General features: G+C 42.8%; 1 protein-coding gene across 1 annotated transcript in view; it reads right to left on the reverse strand.

The window, feature by feature from the left end:
- syne1b (spectrin repeat containing, nuclear envelope 1b) overlaps window positions 1-22,618 on the reverse strand; it is a 99,263-nt gene that overhangs the window by 23,040 nt on the left and 53,605 nt on the right. The window contains exons 66-106 of the mRNA XM_088002672.1: window positions 21,793-21,963; window positions 21,348-21,674; window positions 21,115-21,267; window positions 20,332-20,499; window positions 20,042-20,224; window positions 19,784-19,930; window positions 19,561-19,686; window positions 18,725-18,901; window positions 18,345-18,610; window positions 15,333-17,493; window positions 14,379-14,716; window positions 14,133-14,277; window positions 13,642-13,860; window positions 13,280-13,548; window positions 12,983-13,148; window positions 11,883-12,038; window positions 11,641-11,793; window positions 11,368-11,550; window positions 10,326-10,463; window positions 9,993-10,178; window positions 9,785-9,907; window positions 9,527-9,709; window positions 9,260-9,403; window positions 8,956-9,144; window positions 8,625-8,765; window positions 8,286-8,399; window positions 7,843-8,004; window positions 7,317-7,511; window positions 6,999-7,175; window positions 5,455-5,646; window positions 4,996-5,127; window positions 4,560-4,660; window positions 4,339-4,480; window positions 4,112-4,240; window positions 3,857-4,015; window positions 2,640-2,849; window positions 2,418-2,519; window positions 2,181-2,300; window positions 780-980; window positions 281-454; window positions 22-153 (exon numbers count right to left, since the gene is read on the reverse strand). Of these exons, the coding sequence (XP_087858798.1) occupies window positions 22-153; window positions 281-454; window positions 780-980; window positions 2,181-2,300; window positions 2,418-2,519; window positions 2,640-2,849; window positions 3,857-4,015; window positions 4,112-4,240; window positions 4,339-4,480; window positions 4,560-4,660; window positions 4,996-5,127; window positions 5,455-5,646; window positions 6,999-7,175; window positions 7,317-7,511; window positions 7,843-8,004; window positions 8,286-8,399; window positions 8,625-8,765; window positions 8,956-9,144; window positions 9,260-9,403; window positions 9,527-9,709; window positions 9,785-9,907; window positions 9,993-10,178; window positions 10,326-10,463; window positions 11,368-11,550; window positions 11,641-11,793; window positions 11,883-12,038; window positions 12,983-13,148; window positions 13,280-13,548; window positions 13,642-13,860; window positions 14,133-14,277; window positions 14,379-14,716; window positions 15,333-17,493; window positions 18,345-18,610; window positions 18,725-18,901; window positions 19,561-19,686; window positions 19,784-19,930; window positions 20,042-20,224; window positions 20,332-20,499; window positions 21,115-21,267; window positions 21,348-21,674; window positions 21,793-21,963 (9,054 nt within the window). The remainder of the gene's footprint in view (window positions 1-21; window positions 154-280; window positions 455-779; window positions 981-2,180; window positions 2,301-2,417; window positions 2,520-2,639; window positions 2,850-3,856; window positions 4,016-4,111; window positions 4,241-4,338; window positions 4,481-4,559; window positions 4,661-4,995; window positions 5,128-5,454; window positions 5,647-6,998; window positions 7,176-7,316; window positions 7,512-7,842; window positions 8,005-8,285; window positions 8,400-8,624; window positions 8,766-8,955; window positions 9,145-9,259; window positions 9,404-9,526; window positions 9,710-9,784; window positions 9,908-9,992; window positions 10,179-10,325; window positions 10,464-11,367; window positions 11,551-11,640; window positions 11,794-11,882; window positions 12,039-12,982; window positions 13,149-13,279; window positions 13,549-13,641; window positions 13,861-14,132; window positions 14,278-14,378; window positions 14,717-15,332; window positions 17,494-18,344; window positions 18,611-18,724; window positions 18,902-19,560; window positions 19,687-19,783; window positions 19,931-20,041; window positions 20,225-20,331; window positions 20,500-21,114; window positions 21,268-21,347; window positions 21,675-21,792; window positions 21,964-22,618) is intronic.

The raw sequence follows: 22,618 nt of genomic DNA on the forward strand, positions 1-22,618 counted from the left end.
TAAACTGCTATCACATCTCACCTGATACAAAGAGATTCTGTCCATTAATCTCTCTTCGGTTTCTTCCACCAGGCCGACAGAGGGAACGCTTCCTTCGACGGCCTCCAGCTGCCGGTTCAGATTCTGGTAGTCCTGAACTAAACGGCACCAAGTCTGAGCGGGCGAAAAAAGTGAACAATTCAATCATGACGACTCAAACAAATAGCAGAATGTGAACAGTAATATTGTTCGTTTATATGTTGGTTTAAAGTTTGTACAGAACGTTCTACGTTTTCCTCACCTCCAGGATACTTTCCAGTTCAACTCCTTTGCTGTGTGCTTCTTTCAGGACACTCCGAGCCTCAACAAGCGTTTCCTCCAGGTTCTGGTTTTCTTTGGGAAGCATAAGGCAACTGATCTTTCTAAAATACGTCTCTGTTAGGATCATGTGGGACTCCAGACCCTGGAAAAACTCCTAGGAAAAATGACAACGAATGCAATAATTGGGTTGATTATAAACATGCACAAAGTCCACTATTCTGAGAAGTTACAATGCATTAGTATTCACACATTTTGCCATGTTACAACATAAACTACACTATATTTTACTTTAGTTACTGCATTCAGAAAATTTTAAAACAGAAACAGAATTTTCTCCCCAATCCATCCATAACTTCAATGTACATGATGTATTTCATTCTTATTGTTAAATTCTTGTGCACAAAGTATTGAATTGTTGTCTACGTTTTCACTTCCACGACTGGAAATTACAAAATTCAAGGGTTATAAACTGAAAATACCTTATGCTTATCCAGATGATTTTGAACCTCCTCCACGGAGCTCGCCACAATTCTCTGGTCGGCCGCCATCTTGTCTTTAGCTGTGTCGACCAGGTCAGTCAAATCCTGCAGCGCGCGCTCGTACTGCTCCTTCAGAGCGATGTTCTGGTTCAGCCCGCTGCGTCTCGACCCCACCGTCATCAACAGCTCCTCGTACGAATCCTACATGCAGACAAGACAATAATTACATTTTGTGATATGAAGCAGCTTTAGGGCTGTTGTAAACGAATATTTTAGTAATCGAGTAATCTATCGATTATTCTTACGATTAATCGAGTAATCGGATAAAAAAAAATTATAAAATGAAATATTGGTAAATCTGGCATAATACCGGTGTTACTATCAGATATCAATATCAGTCCAATTTTTCATATTTGAGCATCCCTAACAGTTGCTTTTTTGTAGTTTAGAAAACTAACCTGTAACAATAATAGCTCACTTTCTAAGTTAACCAGAAGAAAAGTTATAGAAAAATCTGAAATTATATTGAATTTAATAACAAAGAGGCAGGCTCACAAATATGCTTATAAAAAATGTCTACAATCCAGCTTTTAGTTTATGTATTCATCTTCAGTGAGTTTAATAGATTAATTAAACTCACCTTGCCACCTAACCTGTCATGCTTTGGGTTTGAAAATACGGAAATGCCGCCTGAGTGGGAGGAGAGGGCGAATGAACGAACGTAAGATGGGGTGGAGGGGAGGAAATAGACCAGCGGACTGACGAACCGTTAGACCGGGGGACGAACACGGGGGGAAGCAATACGGGATATTTACGACACCTTCACTGGTCACACTCAGAAACTCATCTACCAGCCATGTACGATGCGCTCCGCCACCCGTTTCTTCAGACCGGGATATGAAATTTATTGTGCGGTTCGTCGGTAAAGCTACATTTACACGGTAAGCATCAGCTACTCAGCCGCCCGCCCTGTTCAGGCTATCCGCTCACCTCAGCGCTCTTCCCGCCGTTCGCTTTCAACCAGCAGCCCCGGAGGAGAAATGCTGCCGTACTCCAGGCATTCCCCCAGTCATTTTAAGGATGCTTATTGGTTCCCCAAAAAGGATAAAAAGTCGGGCATTATCATCAATCAATAAAATCCCCACGGGCCAATCTTGAAGATTGGACTTTATGCCGCTGAGACTTAGCTTTTGTCAACAACTCAGAGGCGGAAGTGAGAGCTCCGCGCAACGCAAATGAAGTCCCGGCCGGAACACGGTGCGCTAACTAATAAAACATAAATTAACGAAGCTTCGAGGCAGGTACATTTTCCTCTAGGAATTTTAGTAATCGAGGTACTCGAATCATTCGAGGAATCGTTTCAGCCCTAAGCAGCTTTATCTAAAAATTATTATTGATTACCTGGAGTTTAAGCAATTTGTTTGCTGAAATCTGATCGGCCTGCAGTGCTGCTCCTCTGGTTTTCAGCTCTATGATTCTCTGCTCAAAGTCCTTTAACGTGTCCTCTGCACTCGCGATGACCTGGTAGAAGTGAAAGGCATTTATGAATGATTAAAAACTAAAAATATCTTTGATCGTGGACTCTTTGCTTCTCACTCACACTGAGAGCAAGTCTGGTTAAGATCGTACTTTAATTACCTCCATTTGCTTTGAAGCTGGTCTATCCATTGCTCCAGCGAGGGCTTGAAGGATCTGGCATTTAGTCTCAATTAAAGCAGTTTGGAGAAGCTGCAGTTCAGTCTGTTTCAGACAAAAGATGACAAATAATCTGACTGTAAGTTGTACAATAACAGTGCTACCAATCAGTACCATAAAATTTTAAAATATTGAAAAAACAAAGAGGGAAAGTAAAGGGTAAACCTGGTAGGCGGTGAGGTTGTGTGCTCTGGTCCTCATGTGGTCAAGCCGCTGACCCAGAGCTCCACCAAGCGTTCCTAATCTCTCCTTGAGGCAGTCCAGGTTGTCCTCCAGCAGCACGCGGTCTTCGTGTTTCAACCCTGAAGACCCGGCTAGCAGAGCCTGGCTGAGCTTCACCTCTTCCGTCACGTGTTTCACATCTTTTTCCAGGATCTGTAGAGAAGATGAAAAAAAGAAGGAAATAGCATTCAACTTTAAAATTACCTGAGAAATGTAGCGCATACAAACACATGAGATCTGACCTCTCAGGCACATTAAACTTCTCTTTTCAATCAGTTTTTGTCGTGATTTGAAATCTGGTCAAGTCTAAACTCTCATCCTAAATATGATGTTTCAAAACCTTCAAGACGCGAGTGTTTTTGATGTCTGTCTTTACATGTCAAACTGTAAAGTAAAGGGTCTTACTTTTCTCACATAGGTTCTCAGAAAAATGTTTGAGCTCTAAACAGTGAGTTATGTGTTGGATGTGAAATTTCAAACTTATTAAATTACATGTGAAAAAACTTGAGTGAGTGAGGCTGTTTCCAGAGGCGGCCCCCAAAGAGGGGGCTAGGGGACTCATCTGGAGAATTATGTGTAATAAAAAAGAGGTACAGAGTCATCTCCTTCAATCAAGATAAATGTAAAGCCAGAAAAATAAATAAATGTTTTAAAAAATTTAAATATAGAAATAAATATATAACCACTTCTTATGTTTTTTCTTGTTCTGGCCTCGAACATCCACCATTTTTTAAATTTTTCACTGGCCGTTTCAAACCTGAAGATAATTTTTAAGAAGCAGTTTGTTTTGCGTTCCTCGCTTTCTTCTGCTGTTCAAACGTGATGGGAAAAAAAAGTAGAAAAACAGAAGCAGCTCAAAAAAGGAGCCATCAAGATGGTCTGGCTCACTGAACCACAAAGACCTGATCAACCTGTCAGATTTGGTTGCATTGATCCTTTTCCACATCGGTCTAACTTTAAATTCCTGCAGGGAGCAGCCAGTTCACCACTTGCCCTCTTAGTAAATTGATTTGAAAGCAAAGTGAGGATTTTTGATATTTTTGAACAGTTTAAAATACCTTATTAACGCTACAAAATTAAGATTATTTTTTTAGAGCCGGGCAACCACACGTTGTGAAGAAGAAATACCTTATAAAGACGAAAATTGGTAAATTTTATACCTCTTGATTCTGTAACTGGGTCTCTGCATTTTCAGCCATGAGCACGGAGCCAGAGAAGACGTTGTTCTCCACTCCGTCCAGCCAGGAAGACGTGGTCGACACGGCCGTGAAGAGCTGCTGCTCCATCTGAACCACCTGGGTTTCACCTCTACCTCCAGCCTACGTACAAAAATGCACATCGAACAAGATTATTTCGTCAATATTTACCAACAACACACATTAGGATGTATGAAATAGTGTCAGGAAGGTGATAACCTGAGTGGTCATTCCTTCCACTGTCTGTCTGAAGCTGTCGTAGAGAGTCTTCAGAGAGGAGTTGTCAGGCTGGGTGTCTCCTTTAAACAGTGGCCCAGATGATGTCACGCGAGTCGCTCTAGAAAACACCTGAAGAAGAAAAAAACAGACAGGATAGTAAAAAAACCCCTCACATTATGATATTTTTCTGTCACATCCAGATGTGGAGAAAAAAAAACATGCGGTACCGGCTGCTTTTGATCCTGCTCCAGAGTTTTTTGCAGAAGCTGCAGTTTAGTTTTGAGCTCCAGTCTGAGGCTCTCCCATCTCTGCCTCATCTGGTCTCGTCTGCTCTCAGACAGAGCTGCAGGCGAGAACGGTTCTGTCGTGCTGCAGAAACCAAATGCATCTGTGATTAGCGCTCAGCTTATTAAAGCTCGATCTGATCTGAGCTGCGTCGGTAACGTACCTGGCGCTGCTGGGCGATGCTTGCTGGATGAGAATTTCCTCTCCTCTGCTCGCCACCGACTGCAGAAGCTTCTTCTGCTCTGCAAGCTGCTCCTCCAGTTCCTTCAAAAAAACACACACACTGGTTACAGCCTGATGGAACAAAACATGCTTCAGTCAACAAGACACGACTTAGGATTTATCCTGATCATTTGCCATATTTCTGTTTCGACACAGTGTTCACGCCTCTCTTTAATTTATTTACAATTTGCATACTCGTACTTGAATTGTTTGCATTTAAGCCCTGTGACAGACCCACACAAAGTGCTGCTTAATAGCAAATTAAAAGAAGAAGGCTACAAGGTTTTTAAATGTTTTTGCAAAAAATAAAACATTTCTCGTTTAAACACATCTACAAATGTCAATGGGTGAATTCACTCCATTCAAACCACTGTCACCTTCTGCCTCTGCAGACTGTCTTCATGCTGTTGCGTCCGTGTGGTCCGGGCTTGGACCAGCCAGTCCTGCACACTGGGACTCGACGAGAGACTGGAGTCTGATTCGCTGTCTTCAGGCTCTTGCAGAGAACCCTACGGAGGCAGCAGTTTTTAGGATTGTAAATCAGGCTAACGTACAACACTGTCAAAACACAAAAACACCTAAAACAAGGGGTTTCCAAACTTTCGGAGTAGACGTGCCCCACAAACAGCATTAGCTTCTGACTGGGGACTCATGGATCCAGGAACCAGAACCAGAGCACAAAGCATAGAATTAGACTGAGTAGATATCCCCATATGGATTGGGTCCATTCTCACTGATGCCCGATCTAGAATTCTTCTCAATATTGAGACTGAAACAATTATTATTGGCTCAGTGCGTCTCTAGTCCTTTGCACTGTTGTGAAAGAAAGTGCTCACCTGGATGCTCAGCTGTTTGTCTTGCAGCATTCTCTGCAGCTCCAGCAAGCCGCCCTTTAACGTGCGCAGCCTCGCGGCCAACTGCTCGGCCTCCGCCCTGGTGTCGGCCCGGCCCTCCCGCAGCAGGTTCTCGCTGCGCACCGACAGCTCGGTGAGGGCCAGCACTTTTTCTTCGATCTCCAGCAGCATGCTCTGCAGAAGCAGCAGCAGAGAGGCCAGCTCATACATGACGTCTCCACTTTTTTTTTTATCTCAACTCTACGCAGAGGAGCCTCTGGGCAGGGCAGCTTTCCCCGGCCGCGGGGCAGAGGACGCCCTCATCCTCAGCCCCCCTTTCCGCCCTGTTCTCCTGCGCGACATATTAGCACTAATCCTTCACGCTCCGTGCTCTGCAGCGCACATCCACTCAAACGAATTTGATAACAGTTCTCTCGTGGTAAAAACCATTCTACATCCCCGGTGTTCATCAATGCCCATTGGTAAAAGAAGTTCCAATTTATGAGCAGACATAAGTATTGGTTCTCCTTCGAAGTGTTGCAGCAGGTTCACCCTCCTGCCTGCTCCTCACTGCTCTTCCATTCTACCCCACTTGGATATTCAAGCAGCTTTGTCACTAGTAGCACGAATCGCAGGCTGTATTAACGGCAGTGACTCCTCCCTGTGGCTTTACCACGCCTCTGTCCCACAGAGACCTGACCGTAATCTTCTTAAGGCTCATGCTGCAGTCATTTAGCAAACCAGGTATCTGAATGTAACTCCAACTTCACTAACGCTGTTGTTTACTCTCTGTGAAGCCCCCGTCATGCATGCAGAATAATACTGGAAATGTGAATGTTAATGTGTCTTGCACATGCAGTTTCACTCCTTTAAGTATGTGATCAATCAACAGTCACTGACATGGCACGAGGAGGTAAAATTTTTAAAATTCTGTTAAAATCTGATGCTAAAGTATACTTTGAATGAACCTTCTTATGTTTATAGTTTGCAGAACCACGTTTGGCTGCAAAAATAGCAGCGTGTGAGAAAGAGATTTTTCTTTCTCCACTGAATGAATGGAGATTTCGCTCCATCCATCTACCTCCAGCTTTCCTTTTACTGCAGAAGAAGAAAAACCTCCGCGCATCATAATGCTGCCACCATCTTGTTTGTTAGTTAGAACTGGATTTTTATGTGATTTTGCCTCACAAAGATCAATTTTTGTTTCGTATGAGCAGAACAAGACATTTTTCCTATATTATAAGTTAAAATGTCTTGTTCCACCGGCAGATTATTTCACCTATAGTTAGTACTTTTTCATCAAGATTAAGGAATCACTTACTTAAAAAAAGGTCATATTTCTTTCTGAAAAAATTACTTGTAAATTTAGTTTTGTCTAAAATATTTGCACCACAAAATAAACCAAAAATACTTGGTACGATTTTGAGATTTTGCAGTGTGCTCAGTTTGTTAAGATCAACTCTGCTCATATCTAGAAGCCCTTTGTAGTTGAAAATGTATTTAATTGTTATTAATGTGGATTTTTAAGACAACTCTCAAGTGCCCACCTGGCATTCAGTGAGCTGGTGGTTTTCATCGGCCTCCTCTGCGGGTCTAGTGTCGAGGATGCACGATACAGCGCCACGCGTTCTAGTCAGCCACTGATCCAGTTCGTCTACGTCGGTGTGGTAGGACTGCAAAGCCTCTTCCTGACGCTGATCCTCCAGGCGGTCTGTGGCGCGCTCCTGTAACAAGACAGATCAAACTGAATTTGCTAAAAAAGTGATTAAAATCTGCTGGAAATATCGTGTGTTCAGTTTTTATGTCTTACTAAGAACTCAAGCTGGGTTTTATTGTATATTTCTATCTTCTAAATTGTTTGTTACCTCCAGTAGTTGCTGTTTCCCTGAAGCTTTCATTTGGATGGTGGCCATCCGCTCAGCGAGCACAGCGAGTGAAGACTGCATGGCAAGCTGGTCGGCCAAATCCGAGTCCACGGCGTCGGCATCGACGTCCTCTGTGAAGCCCGCTTGCAGCCTGTCGATTTCTCCCTGGACACTGTGAATCTCCTGGATGAGATCCTGAACAGAAAGATGAGGAAAAGATTTTCCTTACGTCTGTTTTCCTGAAAACTTCTCATCCAATTTAGTTTTATGGAATGGATTCAATGTTGTAAATATGCCGTCAAACACCAAAAAAATAAAAAATAAAAAGTCACGAAAATAAAAACTATGTTTATGTAAAACAGAAATTCAATCTGAACCACAGGAACATTAACATCAGTTAAAATGTGATTTCATGGCTGTGATTCAGGATTATTTCCACCAAATGTTCATGCTTCACTGTAACATCACAGGCTAAAAAGCTCCACAAAGACACTCTAAATGGAAGAAGTGTATTTACAGCCCTCACCTCATGGGCCTTCATGCTGCTGTCTGGGCTTCTGTCCGCCTCCAGTGGCTCACTGAGCTTGGACTCCAGTGTTTCCATCTTAGAGGAGATCGACTGGAGCGAACCTTGGTAATGCTGCTGCTTTTCCAGAGCCTCATACAAGGATCTCTGCTTCTCACTTATCTGTGGGTCAGTGAGCATTAACACACACAAACGGTCAATTTGGGAAGTCATTAACATCAGTAACAATAAAACTGACTTCCAAACAGCTTGGTCTATGATTAACTATCTTGCTAAGATAAAATTTAATATGATGAAATCTAGTGGCTAAAAAAGAAAAAAAAAAAAGAAAACAAAATCGTTGCACACCCCAACATTTTAATTCAAAGTTATCATATTCTAAAACGCTAGGATTTAATGAAGCCATGCTACTGATGAAATAAAATACAGAGCTTTTCACACACCACATTCTTTAAAGTCTCCCATGAGCGCTGCAGGTCGTCTAAGTTTGCCACAGACTCAAATGTCGGGTCGTATAATTCCTGAACTGGAGCTCTGGTGAGGGTTCCACGTCCAAGCTGCAGAAAACAAAGAAACACATCACTACTCATGAGAAACCTCCAAGGTGAAATCAACGTCGGTGGCCGAGTTCTGTTTTTGTTTTTATTTACTGCCTTTATTACATGAAAGCAGTTCAAGAGTTACACCACACACCGCTCACAGAGAAGAGTTAAGAATAAAGATATTTCAGTTATTTGGTGTTAGGAAACCTGGCAGAATTAAGAGCAGAGGAGGGTAGAAACCTTGGTGAAAGGGCCTTCAGCGTGAGAGACAGGAGAAGGAGAGCGGCACAAAGGAGAGGAGGAGACCTCGCTGTTGGTGCCCTCCTCCCCAGACTCCTCAGTAACGGGGGACAACAGAGTGTGACAGCGGCCAGCCGTCATCTGACAGATCATGCGAGAAACAACAGAAGACGTGTGAGGATTTTAGGAGAATATTAATCAGGATGTTTGTTTGTTTGTCTTAAAAAACTGAAACAGCAGAAGAACTTCATAGGCTGATGAATTGAGAAAAACTAAGAATCGGCATTGCATAACAAAACCTAATTTCTTCAGTTTGGAAATATCCTCTTACAACTACAGATTGTCCTGAAGATTTCCTGGACTTTTCTTCATCCAGGTCCTCCAGCCCCTCAGGCAGTCCTTCCACGTCGCTCACAGTCAGCAGCATGGTGGCATGCTTGGCCTTCACCGCCAGCATCTTACACTTTGAGTTCAGTGAAGCTATTTGCTCCTGGTAGCCTTTGATCTGCTGAGCGAGTTCCTAAACAAACGAGAAAAAAGTAAAAATAAAGAAAATGTTTTCTAATTTATTTACATTCAGGGGTTTTCAATTATTCCCCAACATGTGAGTTATAGATAGAATGAAGATGTTTCACCTCATGGTGCAGAATCTGGGCTTGCAGCTCCTGAATGTTGCTGGTGGGGATCGGTCGGTCCTGAATGACCCGATGTGCTTCCTCTATCAGCGCCTGCAGATCTCTCACCTCCTGTTCATATTGCTCATACTGAACCACCGCCTCCTGGACACCAAAAACACAGAATTAGTTGTTTTCTTTTATATATACATTGCTACATTAGCAGATTCATTTCCTCATTTCTGTGTGCTAAAACAAACTCCTACTGGCAGAACTGTACTGTAGCACCTGTAGTATGTTGCACTGCTGTATCGCCACATGCTGCAGCTGACTAGCTTCTTGCTGCAGACGGAGAGCCGTGCGACAAATAGCCAGGTTGGGCATCACCTCCTCTGGGACCTGCAGGGCGCTCTGGCACAGCTGCACCGCCTGCACCTGCTGCTTGAAGCTCTCCATGTCGGCCAGTAGCCGCTGCAAAACCCATAAAAAGTTTTATGACGCCAGCAGTGAGAACGCGGTGAGTTAAAAAGCGACTGAAGAAGGCACCTGTCTCTGAATGAGTTGCTCTTTGAGGCTCTGCCGGGCTAACTCCGGTGACGTCAGCGTGGCTTGGACCTGCTCCAGAGCAACGTGCAGGGCCTTGACTTCAAACTCCAGAGCTTCCATACTCTAAAAAAACCCACATGTATAGATTAATCTAAAATTTTGAATTTTTCTACCAAACGAAAATCCCAAAACATCGTTTTTACTGCACCTTGTGTCCGTCTTGGAGGCTTTGCAATCGAGTCTTGATGCTCTGTTGCAGCTCATCGGTGTGTCTGCTGAGTTCACACACCTCCTGGCTCATGGACTCAACCTGCAGCACCTCAGAGAGAAGGTCTACTTTCTCTGCCATAGACTCCAGGTCGCTGTGGAGCTCTCGAGACTCACGGAAAACCGCCTGAGCACAAGGGTGACAAAATTATTAGTCAATCTGTCCTGCTTTATAAAAATATGTGTCAAAGTGGCCGTATACTCCTACAGGTTACCCTTCTAAATATGCAAAAACAAAACTCGGTCGATGAAACGTCAGAATTGCTCCGCTCACCTGATACATCCGTATTTGCTCCTGCAGGTGAACAGAGGAGTTCCAGATGATGTTTGCTCTCACCAGGCTCTTAGCTTTCTCTGACCACCTCACTATGAAGTCCAGCATCTCGTTATACTCGTCTAAATAGCAGACAGCCTAAACAGTCAACAACAGACACATGTTAATAACCTTGTGTGTCTTAAGGCCTATTAGCGAAAGGATTTACAAAGGTATTCATGAGCCTCGACTCTTTTCGTGTTATGAGACTACAACCACAAACTTACTGGGCTTTTAGGTGATAGAGCAACATAATAAAGTAGTCTGTATTTGTGAAGTGGAAGGAAAAAGACTCACAGTTTTCCATATTTTTAAATAAAAAAATAAATAAATCACCCTTTTTTTTTATTTAAAATGATGGGATCCGAAATAAGACTGCTCTATATATCATACAACCTCAACACAATGCACTAATGCTTGTAGTAGTAACCTTTACAAGGCACAGTAACGCGGTTGGAAAGTACTGTCTGTTTTTAACCCTTTCATGCATAGTGATGGATCTAAAAGCCATTTTCTTGTGCTTCTGGTGGATCTTTATGTTATAAATGCCCACAGACCACTGAAGTGGACACTAATGCATTATAAAATACACCATCAACTACTGGCCATCAGCTGCAAATGCAAGAAATTATTTTTGTTAAATCCAATATGGCCAACAGACAAAAGAGCATGCCGACCGACCCGGTCCTTTCTTCTACTGTAGACGACTCTAGCAGGTAAAAAAAAAATATTGTGACATCAGATAACCTCTAAAGAACAATACTACTGATGTAGTTTTCAAATAACTTTGTATTTGGAGAAAATTACAATTGATCACCTAATATATATATATATATATATATATATATATATATATATATATATATATATATATATATATATATATATATATATATATATATATATGAAATATTTAAAAAAATTTGCGAAAAAAATCCTGACACAAAGGATCATAATTCATGCATGAAAGGGTTAAGTTAGGAGCAGGGTAAAAAGCGTAAACCTTTTTGAGCCAGTTGTTCCTGCAGTCTGCTAATCGAGTTGTATGATGATGCATCTCTGACAGCTTGTTTATAGCATCACTGAGCTGCTTGGCCAGCAGGGGGTTTCTGCGGCCGAACTCTTGTACAGCTGTGTCCAGTTCTGACAACGTGCAGCCGCAGGAGTCCAAATCATCAAAAAGACTCTGAGGATAAAATTCAATTCTTTGTTGTTAAGGGCAAAGCAAATCATATTTCAGAGTAATACATATGTTAACTTGACAAACAAGACCTACCTTGACCTCTTCTTTGGCATGATCGACATCAGGAGATTTCTCCTTGAACTTGTTTGAGATCGTCTTCAGTTTGTCTGACATGCCGTGGATTCTGGAGCTGAAGTCCTCCTTTATTTCTCTCGTTCTCTGATATTCTCTCTCTTTACATAGAACCTGGAACATCAGACAAAACGATGTGAAAATCAGGTTAGAAAACCAGAACAATTTTCTGAGCTGAGTATTTCCTATGAGGTCTGATTTACCTGATCTTCAATCGCCCCGAGTGCAAGAGAGACCTCGGCGAGTTGCATGGAGATTTCAGATGGGAGGATGGTGTAAAGGTCCAGGTACTTGCTCTGCTGTTGTTCGGCTAACTTATCCACGTTCTGCCGGTAATTAATTACTTCCCCGTGTACAATCTACACAGAATAAAAAAACAATTTAAAAGAAAAAAAACAGCAGTACATGTATATTGATGTTAGCAGCTTCCACTTTCCATACTTTGATTCAAGGAACACATTACGTGATGCAAACATTAGTTAAATTAAAATAAACTTCAGTATGTTTGTACGATACAACTATCCTGATAAAGATATTAATCAAGGTATTGACTGGTGACCAAAATTTGACAATATTCAACTTGATCAGCCCTGAAATTAAAAAAATCTAATCTGTTCCACTTAAATACACCAAAGAGCCATAGGGTTGGGGTCACAGCAACACTCTTCGGTGTGAATGCTATTACTGAAGGAAGAATAATCAGATTTAACTATTTACACCCTCGGTGGAGTGTTGGGAAAAACAAAGTCAAAGGAAGAACGGAGAGATAAGAAGCTATTTAAAATGCTCCTGATTTCTTTAGGACATGAAGACTGTTTATATATTATATATAGCTCCTACAGGCTCCAAACAAAGCAAGAGAGAGCAAGACTTTTAACAGCTAACAGGAAGGCTACAATAGCAAAGGTTTTATTTTTTTGGACTTCCAGTTTTTCTCTGCTAGGGAACTTTGAAAGCTCAAGGTGAAAATAAGATGATACGTTTTCTAAGCAATATACAAGAGGACAGATGTTTACAGTTGCTGATGCTAACTGCGCCAAATGCTAATACAAGACGCTAAAGAAAACTTGAGCAATGACTTATAATAAAATCTGTTTACATTTTTTAACTCCTCTCATACAAGCAGTATGACTTAATTAATGCAGTCATGGCTGGAAAATTAAAAAATGTTTAGCTCTTAAGCAGAAAGTAGATTTATCTATAGTTTACATCAGCAGGTCAAAGCTGGACAAAAACTGAGGGATTAGAAATCAGTCAGAAAACCTTTATAGGTGCATCTCTACAAAAAAAACAACAGACACACCTCAAGTTCCTGCAACAGAGAATCAATATCTGGGGTGGGATTGAGAAGAAGCTCTCTGGTCTCCTGGATCCAGGCTTTCACCACTCCAAGCTCTTTTTCCACTTCCTCCCTTTCCCTGAGCTCCTGAGCTGCTTGGGCCCGCTTGGTTCTGGACTGTGTCAAAAGGCTGCAGGCAAATGTCAAAATAAATATTCAACAGGATCTTTTACCAAATGAATGTGCTTATTTTACAAAGCCATTTGTAAGACAAAGACACCTCAGATTAAGAGCAACACTAACTCTGGTCCGACCTGTTACCTTTCCATTTGGTCTTGGACCGCCCTGATCTCTCTTAAGCTAGGCAGCTCGTCTTGATCTGCTGTTGGTGAAGGCACCTCCACGTCGTGCAGAAGACTGAGCGCGTACTGGCGCAGCAGCATGAGGGACGAGAGTTCCCGCTCCAGGTCTTGGCTCAGCAAGTCGTGCTGATCCAGCAGAGACTGCAGAGTGGCTTTGGACGCCTTCTCCACAGCGCTGTCAGGGAAACGGCTCTGGAGCTCCTCACAAACCGCTCGTACTTTCACCATCTGCAACAAAACAGACATTTTGTATCACAAAGTTTTAATTTTCGGTTAAATTTGCAAGATTTTTTTTTTTTTGCATTCAGGCTGCATATTTGCCTTTTCTCTGAATGTTCTCCACTCCTGGGCCGTGTCCTCGAGTACTCTTTCCTGTCCCCTCGCTACGCTGCGTAGGCGCGTCCAGCGCTGCCAGACGGTGGTCATGGAGCGACTGATGGTGGCTTTGCTGGCGTCACTCCCCACCAGCTCCAGCTGAGCAGCTTGTTCTTCTAAACCACTCAGTTTCTCTTGAAACCCATTCACAAGTGACACCAGGGACTAAACAGAAAAAACAGAGATTTATGACTTTTGTCAAGTTGCAACAACAAACTTGAATGTATTTTAATTTTATCAGCACAAATAATTATGTATTAAACTGTGCTGCGCATGAGCTGAATACAAACGCACACTACAGTTTTCAGATTTGTATTTCTAAAAATCATTTTCTTTCAAACCACAACAACTTTATGTTGAATTTTGAAATACTACTGTAAAAATGTGAATCAGTTCAACGGGCTATTAATATATTTGCAAGGCAACACAATGCATACCCTGTGGCTACAGAGCTTGTCTTCGGCCTCCTGGTTTGTGGCCGCCTTGGCTGTGGAAAATTCTGTGAGCTTCTTTTCGGCTTCGTTCATTAATTCAATGACAGTCTGCCTCGCTTCCTGGAATGACTTCCACTGGGCCACACAGCTGAGAAAAGAATAATTAATTAGATTCCAATGATCTTACAGATTAAAATGAAAGTGATCTGACAACCTGGATCATAGTCATCATTGCCTTATAAACCGTACCTGTGCAGAACATCTCGGTGACACTGGAGCTGATCTCGGACCTCAACTCCTCTCTGCTTCGCTGACTCCACGCTCACTCTTAGCTGCTCTTTCGCTGTGGGGTTCACCAGGTTCTCCAGCTGAGGGAGGAGCGTCTGCAGTTCCTCCAGATGGATGAGAAACTCCTGCTCCGTTGACATGATGTCCGCCTGCTGCCGCAGACACTCCTCGTAGTTCTCCACATCGACTCCCAAGCTGGCTTGTTGGAGGAAAGAGACGGCATCCTCCAGCCATTCGCAGGCTGACTGCATCCTGAAGTGATACTTCTGACACAGAACCAAGGCTTCCTCCAAAGTAATCTTCACATAAAACCCAAGAGAAAAGACAGATTAGCGTTGACCTAATTGTTTCAGTTCAATTCTGCTTTTTATTTCAGTGGTGTAAAGACTCGACAGGACTTTAAACTTCACAATATCGCTTTGTTTCCTCACATTCTCAGCCATTCAAGATATTATATTGTCAGCATTGCTAGTTTTACTATTTTCTCCACTGTTTGTTCAAGTAAAGCATCAATAAATGGCAATAAATTTGAAAATAAAGTTCAGGATTTCCCTCAGTGTATCATAAACCTGGCGGGTCACCAGACTTTACTTGTGCCCTCACCAGGCTTTGCATTGTTATTTTTTTAATGATTGCCTTTTTGAAGACTTTCTAGTTGGTGTCCTAAAGACACCAGTCACAAATGGGAATGTTTTTCAAGAGCGTTATTTGTGTTTGTGGGGTTATAATTGCTGTGACACACAGTCAAAGTCATACAGAAATAATAAATAGTTCTTATCACAATAATAACACAAATTATCGTGACAAAACTTGAAGTCCATATTGCTCGCCCCTAACGGTAAGACAGTAAACAGTGTGGCCGCAGCGTATCAAGTTGAGAATTAAGAGTTTGTGGTTAAGTCAAAATTATCCCACCTGTTTGGCACTCAGGGCTTTTTGGACGTCTGCTTGCAATTTTGCCATTTCTTCAAGGCTCATATCAACATGAGCGGGGACCAGCTCGTTGGCACTAATGTACTCCTGCTTCTCCTGGCTGCTGAGAGCGGCCACTATTCTGAGTCGGGACTGCACCTCCTCCTGCAAGATCTGCTGTTTTCTGATCTCCTCTTGCACTTTCTCCACTCTTACGTCAACGATGACAGCACAGCTGAGCTCGTCCCGGATCTGCTGCAGCCAGTCCAGCGTCCTCTTCATCTCCGTCTCAAAGTCTTTGCTTTGGATGAACCTGTTCTCGCATTCCTCGATCAGTTCGCCCACTGCGGCCTGGAGCGATCGCAGCTCGTCCTGCCACAAAACGACCTGCTCTTTGGACGCGTCGTGAGCCGCTTGGTCCACACGGGGCGCTAGAGAGTCCATCTGCTCCATTAGCCTCGACAAGTGAGAGTTGGCGCTCTGTAGGCTTCCCGCCAGGGCGTGGTAGTTCTTCAGCCTCTCTTCTGCAGACTGAGTTTCTGCGTTCACTTTCACCAGCTGCTCTTTTGTGGCCTTCAACTGGGAGTCCACCTGCATAGCCATCGCCTTGTGGTCCTCGAAAGACTCCAGAGTTTCATCCAGATGCTCGACTTTCTGCTCCACCAGCCTCTTTAGCCCGTTATACAAGCTCACGAGCTGAGTCATTTCTTCCGGCCGCCACGGTTGCCCCGTGCTACGAAAGCCCTCTTTCTTCTGATTCAGCTCGCTCACAGCCAGACCCAGGTTGCCGAGATCCGCCAGAATTGCTTTGTAGTCGCTCTGCAGAATGACGACCTCCTCCGTTTGAAGGCCGACGGGTTGAGTCCCCAGGTTGTTGAACTGGTCCTCCAGTTCTTTCAGGGCTTTGTGGGTGACGTCTATGAAGGACGTGTACTCGTTCCTGGTGAGGATGGCCTGCTGGATTTTCTCCTGTTTCTCTTTGGCCAGAGCTAGTATGCTGTTGTACTGCTGAGGGAGGGTGTTGAGTTTCTCGTCCAAATAGCAGTGGTCTACTTCGTTCAGAGTGGGCAGGATCTCTTGGCCCGCTCTCTGCACAATCAGGAGGAGGTTCTCGTACTCGACGGCCTGCTCGATTATCTGCTGGTACTTCGATCGCTGCGCTTGCAGTTCACCGTCTCCCACCATTAGGTTTATTTCGGGGAACGTGATAATGTCGGCTTGCTTCAACCACTGGCAGATTTTCTCCAAGTCGGTCTTGAAGTACTTTCTCGAGACGAGTACTTTTTCAAGCTCCTGTAGCTTCTGGCCGCATCTGTGCAGAGTTCTGTCGAAGATATTTTGTAATTCCTGCAACTTTGTGAGAATCTCATTCCTCTCCTCGTCGCTGGCTTCCCTCATCAGGTCTCTCCCCTGGGACCACAGGGAGGTCAGCTCACTCTGATAGGCCTTCAGGCTGCTTTGGATGTTCCTGCACGTTCGCACCTGCTTAGCCAGGTCGTCGGGTAACAAAGCGATGTATTCTTCTGCCTGGGCCTTCTTCTCGTTCTGCTGAACCCAGGAAATGGACTGACTGACAGCCATTAGGAACTGCGTCCTCTCTGTAAAAGCCTTGCTGAGGTGTTTTCTCCGCTGCACCACCTTGACGCTCAGAGACTCCACCTCCGACTGCGTGTCGGAAATCAGCTGCTGCAGGTGCTGGCGCTCGCTGAGGCCCAGCCGCGGCAGCACCCTGTCGGCGTCGGCCATGGCCTGAGCCAGGAGGAGCTGCTTTGCCTCCAGCTCGCTGCAGATGCTCAGGTGGTCGAACAGGAAACTCTGGGCCAGTTCGGGCGGGGGGCTCATTTTCATGGCTTCGGACAGGGCGGGCTGCTGCTCCTCCGCCCAGTCCCGGGCCTCTCTCAGACGGGCCTCCACTTGGCCCATGTCCTCCAGGGTCACCGTGGAGTCCTGGATCTTCCTTTCGATCAGGTGTTGCATCTGAGACCATCGTTGTTCGAAGTGACTGATTTGCTCTTTCACCAGCTCCTTGTCGTCCAAGTTTAAATGCTGGATGACTTTCTGTTTCTGCTCTTTAAGGTCCTCCAGGGCTCCTTTTTGTTGCTCCAGAGTCACAGCGAGTTTTCTTAGAGCCTCCAAATGCTGAGACGAACTTTCAGCGTCGGTTCTGTGGCGATAAAACCCCCCCCGAACAATTCATTACATATTTGTTGAACATTTGTTCACACGGAAGCAACAAACTGATGTTTATTTTTTTTCTTTTCAGGTTTCACCCTTAACTCTAACAGACCGAACGTATTGGCGACGATTTATGGACGATGTACCGTAATTCTGCCACATTTTGCGCCATCTGACAAATTCCAACGGTTTCTGAAAGGGGAGACGTTGCGCTTTCCAGCCAACATCGGGTTTTTACGGTAATTTCACCCAAGTCAAATTTATCTGACGATTATTCTTCTAGATGGTAAATTGTGAAAATAACTTGCTAGATATTGAAAGTTTCAGTTGTTATATGGCCAAATATATTTACTCACAGGACATTTAAAGAGCTGCGTACAATTAAAATAAGCAAAAATATACAGGTGGAGATTTTAAACTTGGGTCTAAAATTGTTAAACTTCTAAGGATTTATTAACAGACTTTCACACTAGGTTGATATATTTACAATCTGGAAATACACACAGACTGATGTTACAGTTAGCAATGCTAACTTTGCTAATCACTAATAAAAATGACAGAAACTGCTAAAAACTGTCACCATCAAATATTCCTGAATTTAAAATAGTAAAGTCCTGTTTTAGTGTTATTTCACTGAATAATATATATATATGAATAATAATATATATATATTAATATAATATATATTAAAGTATTTTTTTATAAAAAAAAAAACATCATGAAAGTAAATGTAGAAAATTAAGGATGAAAGCCAAAAAACTACATCGATAATTTAACACATTTGGTCATATCACTAATTAATTTTACCGATTAGAGGTTCTGCCTTGTGTTCAAACCCACCTTGCCAGATTGTCCCACTCTTTGGACACCTGCTCAAACAGCTCCTCCACTGCAGTGATGCAGTCATGGTAATCTTTGGATCTCTGCAGATCCTCCTCTCTCTGGGTCTGGAGCTTGTTTGCCTGGTGGCAGAGCTCAAGCCAAGAGTGGCTCAGACGATCAAGCTCTGCATGTTCTGCAGTGTCCTGGCTGCCGATCAGTCGGCTCACGGTCTCTGTCATTTTAGTGAGGGTGCTCTGTTTGGACTGCAGCTGCTGGCAGCACTCCTGAGACACAGGCAATAGGACTAGTGATTAAATGTCTCCTCTCACACCAAAGGCTAATACACAGGAAAAAAGGTACAAGGTCAATGCGATGATTCTGGTGACGCTTGTACCCACCTGGGCTTGTAACAACATGTTTTGAGCAATCTTCGTCTCCAGCTCTGCTGGTCTTCTCGAGAGGCTGAGAAGCTGCTGCTCCATGTCCTGGAACAAGCCTGTTAGATCCTGTTTCTGCTCTTTGATCTCCCTCCAGCTTTCTGAAAGCTCTTGGGCAGTAGACATCCTTTCTTCTATCTGCACACAAAGAAACCAAAACTTTAGTACTTATAATCCAATAACCTCTTGTAATTTGCACACAGAGACGGAGACAGGTGTCAGATTCACGACACGAGTAGCTACACTGACTTCAGCCTGTGGATTTAGTTAAGCCCAAACTTTCAGATTTAGATTTTAATCTGTTTGACATGTTTCTTCTGAGTGAAAGTAGTATTAGTGTTTTGAAATGACAGAGAATTTGTGGAGGAGTTAAGAATTAGGGTGATGGTAAGGAGTCCCTCCAACCTCAGAGACTCGTTATAATAGAGAGATGTTGACATACATCTCTCTGGAAGCATGCAAAAAGGTGATAAGAGGATGGCTTAGACTGTTGTAATAAATAGGCTTTTTCATTGATTACTAAGAAAGGAAAACATAATTTTTAAAATGCCATCTTTGTTAAAATGCAAACAGAGAGATGTGTTCGTTTTTTAATGATAATCCTTGTTGATTTATTTCATCTATTATGTGATTCCTGTCACTTCCGGTCAGAAACAAAGTTCATTCATGAAAAAAAGTAACTTAAAGTCTGAATTTACTAAGGTATGAATTATTTATTATTTATGTCGACTTCAAAACTCCTGAGTTCAAGTAAAGTAGACATGTTACACGTGGAATAAAGCGAGAATAACACTGACCATGAGCTTGATCTGCTGGACCTCAGCAGCTGCAACTCTCACCGCGTCATGCGAGAGGTCGCACACAGAACACACCAGGTCCAGGTATGTGCTGGCTTGCTCCTGAAGAGCCCTGTAGTGCTTCACCTGTGTGAGTGACAGTAGGTAATAGAAATAAATTTGAAAAATAAACAAAGTAAGCGATCGCTATTTGAAATTTCAAAGCCTGTGTGACGTTCAGCACCTGCTTCAGAGCTTCCTGAAGGCCAGTGGGCCCCTGATCGTTGAGCTGAAGCTCTTCTTGCACAGTCAAGAGCCAGGTTTGGCATTGCTGCAGAGTGTCCTGATGGCTGACATATTTTTGCAACTCCCGGTCCAAACTCTGGTAGACCTATTAGACGAGAACAATCAGCACCTAATTAACTAAATACAGCTAAAAAAAATAGTTTGTACCAGTTTTTTCTACTGCATGAATGAATACTTGTGTGTATCTGTGACTCACACGCTGGGCAGTGCTGCAGATGGCAGAGTAGCTGTCTCTTGTTCCCTGCAGGTGGGCCTGGACTTGCTGACTAATCTTAGCCTGAACTTGAGCTTGTTCTGTGCAGCCGGCTATAAGACCTTCTCCTTTCTGCTTCAAGCTGGTGAGGCGCTCCTCAAAACTGGCTATTTCCTCCATCATGGCCTAAAAACATCCACACAAACAGAAGGGAAGGTGATGCATGCTGTTGAAATGCATCAGTGCAAAGAGCAACGGAATAAAATGTAAAAACTGATTGTGACGTTGTTCACCTTGTGTCGGGCGAGTTGCTGAGTTGCCATCTCCATGTTTCCAGTTTGCATGGAGTCTGAGGTCACAAGCCTGCTGGACATCTGTAACAACCATTTTTCTACTTCCTGCAGCTCGCTGTTGTAATCTTCGTGCTCTTTTACCCACTCCACAAGGCTCTGCACATGTGTCTACAACAAGCACAAATGAAAATTAGATGCACATTTTTGAATCTGAATTGTCCACAAATCCACATTTTCTCTAACCTTACCAATGTTTGAAAAAATGTTCCTTTGTAAGTTGTAGAGAAACCACACGTGGATATTTGACCAGAACGACATGAGGAATATTTGGTTGTTCCTATTCAAGTTTGATCCAATTTACTAAATGAAAACGATGCCTTAATACATAAAAAACTGGCTTTAAATGGGATCAACATCAAGCGTTCATGTAAAGGGCTTCACCTTAAACTTATGAAAAATGTGTTAAATGTATCCATGTCAACTGAAAAATTACTTTTGTGGCAGCAAACCAAACAATTAAAATGAGCTCTACCAGTTCTGATAAGTGGAGAGCTCAGTTATTAAGCCAGATTTATGCTGGTAACTTGTTGATAGCAACAACAAAAAAAAAAAAAAAAAAAAACATGGATTCTCTGCAATGAAGGAACAAGCAAGGAACATTAAACCACATATCAAAAAGGTCATTTAGTCTGTAAAAGGCATAATAATGAACTAATGAAAATTAGAGACAATCAACCAGTTTTTGCTTTAAAAATGAACTGAACTCGTTTGTCATGTGCGTACCTTGGCTGCCAAACAAAGGTCCTGATAATCAGCCTGTAACTTTTTCATGTTTTCGCTGATGGTCGGGTCGCTAAACGAATTGAGGAGAGCCTCTCCTTTCTCAACGACGCACTTCACAGCTGGCTCATGGGACTCTACCGTCTGCTGAATGGTCTAAACAAATGAGAAGAAAGTGAAACATTGAATCCATTTTTTTCGAAAAGAAATCACAATTTAACTGAAGATAAACTTACCTTATATTTTGCCAACTGAGCTTTTTTCTGGTAGAGTTCGGCTTTTGGTTCTAAACTTGACGCTAAAAAGTTCTTTGTCTCTTTCACCCACTGGGCTTGGGTTTTGTATTTATCCATGAAGTCCTTGGAGAGCGAGATGTATTTCTCAAGCGAGCTGTGCTCTGTGCGTAGAGAAGTCGTTAACTCCTCCAGCTGAAAGAGCTGAATGTCCACTTCCTCCCTGAGATGATCTGCCTCAGGCTCCTCCAAGAAGGCCATGGCCTGCTCCGTCTTTTCCCTCATCGCCTTCAGGTAAGTGTGACCCTGCTCCATGTCACCCTGAAGAGTCTGAAGTGACATAAAATGTTGTTAAAACACGCTAAACAATATTCGTGCATAGCATAGAGTGATACTATGAAGTCGAGCTTAGATAAATAGAACGTGAACACTGCGCTGAAAACTCTACCTCAAGTTTCTTCATCTTTCTTTCTAAAGCAAAGCGGTCGACTACATCAACACTAATAGCTACGGTGCTGAAGTTATTCTGAGCTGTGCTGAGCCACTCTGAGAACGTGGTGAAGACACACTGTGCTTCTTCAATCGAAGACACCTCCTCCTGGAGCTGCTTGATCGTCTCCTGTGTTATAAAAGACAAAACAGGAAAATCTGCGGTGGTTAAAATAGGAGATGTCTAACCGAAAAAATTTAATTTACAGAAACTGTTTATGCAGAGTTTCCCATAGTGCGTTATAAGCCTGGCAGGCCACCAGGCTATACTTGTGCCCCCACCAGGATTAGCATTTATTTATTTCAGTTTTCTCTTAATTATTGCCTTTTTTAAGACTTTATAGGTGGCATCTAGGTATTAACATTCCAGTCTTCCAATAACGCAGAGCTATCAAGTAATATTTTCAAATTTCCTGTCCACTTTAAACATTTTTTAATTCAAAAACTTGTTTCCTGGCTGTATGACTGCCCTAGTCCCCCGAGCATCAGGCTTAGCAAATTTTCTGGGGGAAACCCTGTTTATGCACAATGCCTGATGAAGGATTTTTAAATAGTTAAGTATTATATTTAGGGCTACATGCAAATAAATACAAGTCAAACTTTTAAGATCTTTAATTTCTAAAAACGTTCCATGTTGCATTATCTGTCCGATATTCACTGGTTGTTGGTATTTTTCAAGTCAAATACTCTTAAATGTGATGATCTGATAAAAATACACAAATGATGTACAGAGAAACACACAACCTGCTGGCTAGAAACACAAATATTTTCAAACAGAGACACAC

Source organism: Poecilia mexicana, unplaced genomic scaffold, assembly GCF_051168715.1.
Source record: "Poecilia mexicana isolate PSO_F unplaced genomic scaffold, ASM5116871v1 scaffold_22, whole genome shotgun sequence".
NCBI lineage: Eukaryota > Metazoa > Chordata > Actinopteri > Cyprinodontiformes > Poeciliidae > Poecilia > Poecilia mexicana.